Consider the following 9,000-nt stretch of genomic DNA (forward strand, 5'->3'; position numbering starts at 1 on the left):
AAAATATAACTTACTTTCTAAAAACTTTACAACACTGAAATTACATTATTAGAAGAACTTACATTGAGTTTCTCACTGCTTTCATTTTCATTCTTAAAAAGAACAGAAGAAAGAAAGAGTTTCATCTTGATACTGAGTAGATAAATAGCATCACCATATTCCATAATTTTGCAATTAGTCATTCATTCATCCAAAAAAGGTTTATGGAGCATTTTTGACCTACACTTCAATAGGTACAAGGCATAAATGGCACATGAGACTCAAGTTCCTATGTTATTGAAACTGATAGTCTTTAACCTATAAATTATAAATGAATGAACGATAAATATAAATTAAAATTAAGGCGAAAAATTAGGGTTGTCTGAAAGTATTCCATTTGGCTCCATGCTTCTCAAAATTTTCTACCAAAGTATCCCTAACAGCCAACAAGAATGAATGTCTTCTCTCCTGGAAGGTGAAGGAAGCAACTTGACGTAAGCCCCTACAAGCAAGGAGCTTCTTTGACATTGTGGTTTTTTCCTGACAATTCACATGAATATTGTCTTTTTCTCCATGGTATAATCTGTGTTTTAATATTAAAATGTTTTAAATTACTGTAACTGCTGTCACTAAAATTGAAACTACAAGAAAGTTTTGCATACCCGCTAGAACATTGCCTTCTAGCTCCAGGAATGCATACCTCCCAGTTTAATAAGCCAAGGCTGATAACAATACCTCATATGGAAAGTTTTCTGCCCATTGAGAAAGATCTTTTCAAGGAAACCTTAAAACCTTGTGGGTATGGGAAGGATAGGTATTCGTACTTGTTAAGTGTTATATAAAGGGAGATTTTACTTACTTTTCTTTCCTCTAATATTAATTTCTCCTGCAGATGGTTAAGTATAGTGAAATACAGAAAAATTACATAGGTAGATGAAATAGGGTAAGAAAAAAAATTACTTGAGAGAGAGATGTACATTTGACCCTTGAACAATGCAGGGTTATGGGAGCTGGGCCCCCATGCAGTCAAAACTCCACATATAACTTTTGACTCCCCAAAACTTAACTACTGCTAGCCTACTGCTGACCAGAAGCCTTACCTGTAACAGAAACAGTCAATTAATACACGTTTTGAATGTTATATGTATTATATACTGTATTGTTACAATAGAGTAAGCAAGAGAAGAGGGTATTAAGAAAACTCATTAAGGAAGAGAAAATACATTTGCAGTACTGTAGGGTATTTATCAAAAAACATCCCCGTGTTAACTCAGCCCATGCAGTTCAAACCCATGTTGTTCAAGGGTCAACTAGAATTATTTTTGGCATTTGAGAATTATTTGAAGTCTTAAAGGTTAGCAGGAATATTATACACATATGCTGAGAAGACTTCCTTACAGGTTAGCACGTGTACTACAGACGAAGGTTTTGCTAGTCTTTATAACATTTATGTCAGCTTTGAACTTAACATGAATATTCTAAATAAAATTGTATCACAAGATACATGGAAATCTCTTTTTAAATTGATACTGTTTGTTTTAAGGAAAATGTGGATACATGAAAACTTACATGTAATAATTCAGTGAATATAATTTTTTTTGTTTAGGAGAGAAGCCATATGAATGCCCAAACTGCAAGAAACGTTTTTCCCATTCTGGTTCCTATAGTTCACACATAAGCAGTAAGAAGTGTATCAGCTTGATGCCTGTGAACGGGCGACCAAGAACAGGACTCAAGACGCCTCAGTGTTCCTCGCCATCTCTTTCGGCATCACCAGGCAGTCCCACACGACCACAGATACGACAAAAGATAGAGAATAAACCCCTTCAAGAGCAACTTTCTATAAACCAAATTAAAACTGAACCTGTGGATTATGAATTCAAACCCATAGTCGTTGCTTCAGGAATCAACTGTTCAACCCCTTTACAGAATGGGGTTTTCAGTGGTGGTGGCCCATTACAGGCAACCAGTTCTCCTCAGGGTGTGGTGCAAGCTGTTGTTCTGCCAACGGTCGGTTTGGTGTCTCCCATAAGTATCAATTTAAGTGATATCCAGAATGTACTTAAAGTGGCAGTAGATGGTAATGTTATAAGGCAAGTTTTGGAGAATAATCAAGCCAATCTTGCATCCAAAGAACAAGAAACAATCAATGCTTCATCCATACAGCAAGGTGGCCATTCTGTTATTTCTGCCATCAGTCTTCCTTTGGTTGATCAAGATGGAACAACCAAAATTATCATTAACTACAGTCTTGAGCAGCCTAGCCAACTTCAAGTTGTTCCTCAGAATTTAAAAAAAGAAAACCCAGTCCCCACAAACAGTTGCAAAAGTGAAAAGTTACCAGAAGATCTTACTGTTAAATCAGAGAAGGACAAAAGCTTTGAAGGAGGAGTGAACGATAGCACTTGCCTTCTGTGTGACGAATGTCCAGGAGATATTAATGCACTTCCAGAATTAAAGCACTATGACCTAAAGCAGCCTGCTCAGCCTCCTCCACTCCCTGCACCAGAAGCTGAGAAGCCCGAGTCCTCTGTCTCATCGGGTGGAGATGGCAGTCTGTCTCCCAGTCAGCCACCTTTAAAGAACCTCTTATCTCTTCTAAAAGCATATTATGCTTTGAACGCACAGCCAAGTGCAGAAGAGCTCTCAAAAATTGCCGATTCGGTAAACCTCCCACTGGATGTAGTAAAAAAGTGGTTTGAAAAGATGCAAGCTGGACAGATTTCAGTGCAGTCTTCTGAACCATCTTCTCCTGAACCAGGCAAAGTAAATATCCCTGCAAAGAACGATGAGCAGCCTCAATCTACAAATGCAAATGAACCCCCAGACAGCACAGTAAATCTACAAAGTCCCCTGAAGATGACTCACTCTCCAGTTTTACCAGCGGGATCAACCGTCAATGGTTCCAGAAGTAGTCCATCATCCCCATCACCTCTAAACCTTTCCTCATCCAGAAATACACAGGGTTACTTGTACACAGCGGAAGGTGCACAAGAAGAGCCACAAGTAGAACCTCTTGATCTTTCACTACCAAAGCAACAGGGAGAATTATTGGAAAGGTCAACTATCACTAGTGTTTACCAGAACAGTGTTTATTCTGTCCAGGAAGAACCCTTGAACTTGTCTTGTGCAAAAAAGGAGCCACAAAAGGACAGTTGTGTTACAGACTCAGAACCAGTTGTAAATGTAATCCCACCAAGTGCCAACCCCATAAATATTGCTATACCTACAGTCACTGCCCAGTTACCCACGATCGTGGCCATTGCTGACCAGAACAGTGTTCCATGCTTGCGGGCACTAGCTGCCAATAAGCAGACTATTCTGATTCCCCAGGTGGCTTACACGTACTCGACTACAGTCAGCCCTGCAGTCCAGGAACCGCCCTTGAAAGTGATCCAGCCAAACGGGAATCAGGTAAAGAAAAGGCCCCTATCCCAAAGCTATTTACTAAAATGCTAGTTTGACTTCTTTTGGTGAAATTTTTCAAATAAAAATCAGTCTCTGTAGAGCCGAGCAGGTTGTTACAAACTATCATTTTTGAGAGGAAATAGATGAACATTTGCTTTAACTTTCATAGCATCTCGCCTTCAGTTTCTTACTAATCCCAGGTATGGTTATCAACTACAGTTGTGTTATTCTCCTGGGGAAATGAGAAGTCTCAGCTAAAGGCTTGACTATCTGAAGCTTGAAACAGAAGAAAAATTGGAATACTCACCAATTGGACTTCTGTTTCTAGAGTTATATTCCCAAATTAGTAACAGTTTCTGCTGTATCATCATTAATGCATGAAAATACATTCCCATTCACAGACATTTCACACCAGCAAAACTGAGCTATTACTTTTTATGTGTTAACACCTATATTTATTAAAGGCTTTAATTAAACAAGACTTAAGTATACAAAGAGCTCACCTAGTGAATTTGCTGATCACTATGAGCTGTAAACTAAAACAGTATTCAGTCATAATTAATATATATGAACCTATATGTGCATTTTCCTCCTTACCTTTCCCCCCAAAATCCATGATGCAGTTTTAGATAGAACCATTTTGTGTACTATGGTGTGGCTCATTATCCAGACTTTTTCTAGGTTACTAACCTTGATGGCCTCCCAGTTTTTTTCATCGGTTTCTTATTGAATCAACCATATACTAGAGATAAATGTGATCTTTCATCCAAATATTTGCTATAAGTAGGTACAGCTGAAATAATTACAACATCCTGTTCAAATGTATATCTGCTGCTTTTTTTTCCCCCTTAAAAATTCCTACTGATTGGGTTTCCTGCAATTGTGGTTACTCTTGAAAAAAACTCTCACACAACTAATGAATTCATATAGACTCTCGGTGTTTAAAACACTGTGCACACCTTTGAATAATAAAGGGGGACCCACCAACATTTCACTTAATCATATGGCCACGTCAGATAGCAATGAAAGTAGTCAAGTTACTTTAGCACAAACTGGCAGCTCACAAACCACCCAGGCAAATGGCTGCGCCTCTCCCACTTTGCAAAACTATAAGAAATGTTGTGAAAAACCTTTGAGCTTTTAGACTATTTGTGGGCTTAGAGGCAATAGAATGGAAGACTTTAGGAAAGACATAAGGATCTTGAGGGACCCAACTCCACTACCAGTCATTGTTTACCTACATGAGAGCTTCCTACACATTACCGCCCTGGGACTGCCTGAAATGTTTTATTCCACTGAAATTCTGAAGATTTATTTTGTCTAGCAAGTATTCTTGCTTCCAAAATAGAGACCCTCCTGCATTGTTTTGCCATCTTTTTCCTTAGCAAAGTGGTAGAGCAAATCCCTCTCTTTTCAAAGAAACCATGGAGGTCAGTTCATAGACTTCTGAAGTTCCGGAGGATACAACTGAAAGACTACCTTTAAAAATAGAATCTTGGGGCGCCTGGGTGGCTCAGTCGTTAAGCGTCTGCCTTCAGCTCAGGTCATGATCCCAGGATCCTGGGATCGAGCCCCTCATCGGGCTCCCTGCTCAGCGGGAAGTTTACTTCTCCCTCTCCCACTCCCCCTGCTTGTGTTCCCTCTCTTGCTGTGTCTCTCTCTGTCAAACAAATAAATAAAATCTTTCTAAATAAATAAATAAAAATAGAATCTTAATTTTTGCTTAGTAAAACCCAGAAGGAAAACAGTTAAGGCAAATAATGCAGTTAGAGATTGGTGATGATGTAGCAAACTCGTAAGTTAAAATTTTCTGCAAATTTCTCACAAAGTCATGATTTGTTTGAAACCAGGTAAATTTTGTTAGTATACATTTTACATTCTTTCTTTTCATCAGTTGATCACTTGTTTTTGTCATCGTTGTGACTCTTTTGCCCCCAACCTGACTTTTTTCTGTATCAACCCCCACCTCGCATCCAGCCCCCTGCCCTTGGAGCCTGTCTGCTGCGATGAGTAGTAGTCCTGCTTTGGTCAAGCTATTGAAAGTATAAATCAAAGTAGTTTTTTAACCTGTGCTTTTATATATGTCTCTTGCTTACCTTTTAATTTGAAATTAAATGTTCTTCTTTTCTTTCTTTAGGATGAAAGGCAAGACACTAGCTCAGAAGGAGTATCAAATGTAGAGGACCAGAATGACTCGGATTCTACACCACCCAAAAAGAAAATGCGGAAGACAGAAAATGGAATGTATGCTTGTGATTTGTGTGATAAGATATTCCAAAAGAGTAGCTCACTATTGAGACATAAATATGAACACACAGGTATGTCGCTGAACCTGACAGCTTTTGAAAAATGACTCTATAACCCTTTCCGCGAACTGAAGTGCCCCCAAAAGCCTTCGGAGGATTTTGTGTCATGGCTGTGTTCTTATTTTGCAGGTAAGAGACCGCACGAGTGTGGAATCTGTAAGAAGGCATTTAAACACAAACATCATTTGATTGAACACATGCGGTTACATTCTGGAGAAAAGCCCTATCAATGTGACAAATGTGGAAAGCGTTTCTCACACTCTGGGTCTTATTCCCAACACATGAATCATCGCTACTCCTATTGCAAGCGAGAGGCGGAGGAGCGCGATAGCACGGAGCAGGAGGGGACAGGACCAGAAGTCCTGGCCGGCGAGCACGGGGGGGCCCGGGCATCTCCCTCACAGGCCGACTCGGATGAGAGAGAGAGTCTGACGAGGGAAGAGGATGAAGACAGTGAAAAAGAGGAAGAGGAGGAGGAGGACAAAGAGATGGAAGAACTGCAGGAAGAGAAAGAATGTGAAAAACCGCAAGGGGAGGAGGAGGAGGAGGAGGAGGAGGACGAGATGGAGGAGGAGGAGGGGGAAGAGGCAGAGAATGAGGGAGAAGAGGCAAAAACTGAAGGTCTGATGAAGGAAGATGAAGCTGTAAATCAAGTGAGCAGCTTCGAACAAAAAGTGAGCAAGAATAGTGAGCAGGTGTCTGAAGAAAAAACAAATGAAGCCTAATAGTTTTTCTAGAAGGAAAATACATTCTAATTGGTAATGAAGTTTGTTCTATATTATACATGCTTTTCATGGAAACACAGTAACCTGTATACTGTGGTTTCTGTTCACTACTGTGTAAAGTAAAAATTTAAAAAAATACAAAATACAAAAAAAAAAAAAAAAACCCACACAAAAAAAAAAATCCGGGTGTGCCTGATCTCAGACCTAGTAATTTTTCATGCATTTTTCAAAGTTAGGAACAAGTTTGTAACACGAAGCAGATTAGAAAACTTTAATGACTCGGAAAGCAAAGATTTAACAGGTTAAAGGAAACTGATTAATTAGATAAGCATCTGGCATTGTTTCATTTTGTCAGTATTAATTATCACTCTTACGTTGGTTTATTCTTAAGCTGTACAATTGGGAGAAATTTTATAATTTTTTATTGGTAAACGTATGCTAAATCCGCTTCAGTATTTTATTATGTTTTTTAAAATGTGAGAACTTCTGCACTACAAAATTCCCTTCACAGAGAAGTATAATGCAGTTCCAAACCGTGCTATAACTACCTTTTATAAATTCAATCTAGAAGGTAGTAATTTCTAATATTTAGATGTCATAGTGGAGTATTATCATTTCAAGTGTATTGTTAGCCTTAAGAAAGCAGCCGATAGAAGAACTGAAGTTTCTTACTCATGTGGTTTAAAATGAAGTTCAGAAGATTGTCATTGAGTTCTGATTGCAGGGACTAACAGTGTTAATCCTGGGAAGGGTAGCAGAGTCGTCAGAATCAGTGTTCGTAATTGTGTTTGAGTATGTGGTGACAAATATGAAGGATATGATATGAAGCTTTGTATCTCCTTTGGCCTTAAGCAAGACCTGTGTGCTGTAAGTGCCATTTATCAGTATTTTCAAGGCTCTAACCCGCCTTCGTTCAATGTGTGGCCTACAATAACTAGCATTTGTTGATTTGTTTATTGTATCAAAATTCCAAATAAAACTTAAAACCACTGACTCTGTCAGAGAAACCTAAACACTGGGACATTTCATCCTTTAATTCCTCAGTATTCATTTTGTGTTAATTGACTTTCAAAATTTCTCTACAGAAATGAAAGGGAAATTTTCTAATCTGCTCTGTCCATGTACTTGCATTTCAGACATGGACATGCCATTGTTATTTGGCTCATAACTGTTTCCAAATGTTAGTTATTATGGACCCAGTTTATTAACAACATTAGCTGATTTTTACGTATCAGTATTATTTTATTTCTTTTAGTTTATAGATCTGTGCAACATTTTTGTACTGTATGTCTTCAAACCTGGCAGTATTAATACCCTTCTTACTGACATGTACTTTTAGTTTTAGAAAACTTTTATATTTATGTGTCTTATTTTTATATTTCTTTATTTATTACACAGTGTAGTGTATAATACTGTAGTTTGTATTAATACAATAATATATTTTAGTATGAAAATTTGGAAAGTTGATAAGATTTAAAGTAGAGATGCAATTGGTTCTCTTGCATTGAGATTTGATTTAACAGTGTTATGTTAACATTTATACTTGCCTTGGACTGTAGAACAGAATTTAAATGGGAATGTATTAGTTTTACAACTACAACCAAGTCATTTTACCTTTACCCAGTTTTTAATATAAAACTCTTAAATTTTGAAATTCACTGTGTGACTAATAGCATGATGCTCTGCAGTTTTATTAAGAGATTAGCCTAACCATAAAACTCTCATTTCCTTAGTAAGCCAAATTAGGATAACCTTATATAAACAGTGTTGGGAACAATGTTTAACATTTTGTGCCAATTTGTTCCTGTATTCATGTATGTAAGTTACAAATCTGATTCTTCATTTTTAAGTTCCTTGTTACACCATGGTCATTTTCTAGTTTTTTACCAGACTCCCCCATCTCACAATAAAATGCATCAACAAGCCTGACCTGCTGTCATTCTTTTCATTATTAAAGATTTTCTTTGGAAAGCTCTCTGAAACGGGGTATTGCCCAGTCATCCTGCACTCAGTTTACCTTGGGCTGAATGTGGGTAACAAACTAAATGTTTTCGACATTCACCACTAAATCATGGACTTCCCTGTGGCTGAATGTTTCTGGGAAGATCAGAGTTGGCAACTAAAGGCTTCCTCAGAGGTTGCTCCCTCTTCCTGAAACCTTAACCGCACCCCCTTATGATCCTGTGACTTCTCATCCTCAGGTCACTTCAGGGAAGCCTGGGTGTAGATGCCTTTCCTCTGTACGTTCCCCGTACCTTTCTTGCCACAGCTCTTACGCAGTTATTTTATTCCCTCCCCACTAGGAAGAGGAACCATATCTACCAGAGTCACTCTCACATCCCCAGTGCCTAGCAGAGTGCCTGGCACTAGTAGGTACAACAGATTTTATTGAATGAAAATGTAATTTGCATGTTAACAGAGCTCAGCTATGTCTTTACTACTCTCTTGCCTCTAATCCAAGAATACATATATTAAATAATTCTAGCAATCTAATATTTTTCTTACTCAGGTCCTATTAAACATTTGACGTCATAGATAGTAAATTATGCTGCCTTTTTCAATAGAATGCCTCACTATTCTGA

At 38.1% G+C, this 9,000-nt stretch overlaps 1 protein-coding gene across 7 annotated transcripts in view; it reads left to right on the forward strand.

Annotated features, from left to right (window-relative positions):
* The window catches only part of ZEB1 (zinc finger E-box binding homeobox 1), a 187,714-nt gene extending 179,367 nt beyond the window's left edge, over positions 1 to 8,347 (forward strand). For all 7 annotated transcript variants that reach the window (XM_036099607.2, XM_078075333.1, XM_036099608.2 and 4 more), the window contains exons 7-9: positions 1,586 to 3,393; positions 5,525 to 5,705; positions 5,823 to 8,347. In XM_036099607.2, coding sequence (XP_035955500.1) covers positions 1,586 to 3,393; positions 5,525 to 5,705; positions 5,823 to 6,418 — 2,585 coding nt within the window. In that variant the 3' untranslated portion in view covers positions 6,419 to 8,347. The remainder of the gene's footprint in view (positions 1 to 1,585; positions 3,394 to 5,524; positions 5,706 to 5,822) is intronic.
* The last annotated feature ends 653 nt before the right edge of the window (positions 8,348 to 9,000 follow it).

Source organism: Halichoerus grypus, chromosome 6 (genome assembly GCF_964656455.1).
Source record: "Halichoerus grypus chromosome 6, mHalGry1.hap1.1, whole genome shotgun sequence".
NCBI lineage: Eukaryota > Metazoa > Chordata > Mammalia > Carnivora > Phocidae > Halichoerus > Halichoerus grypus.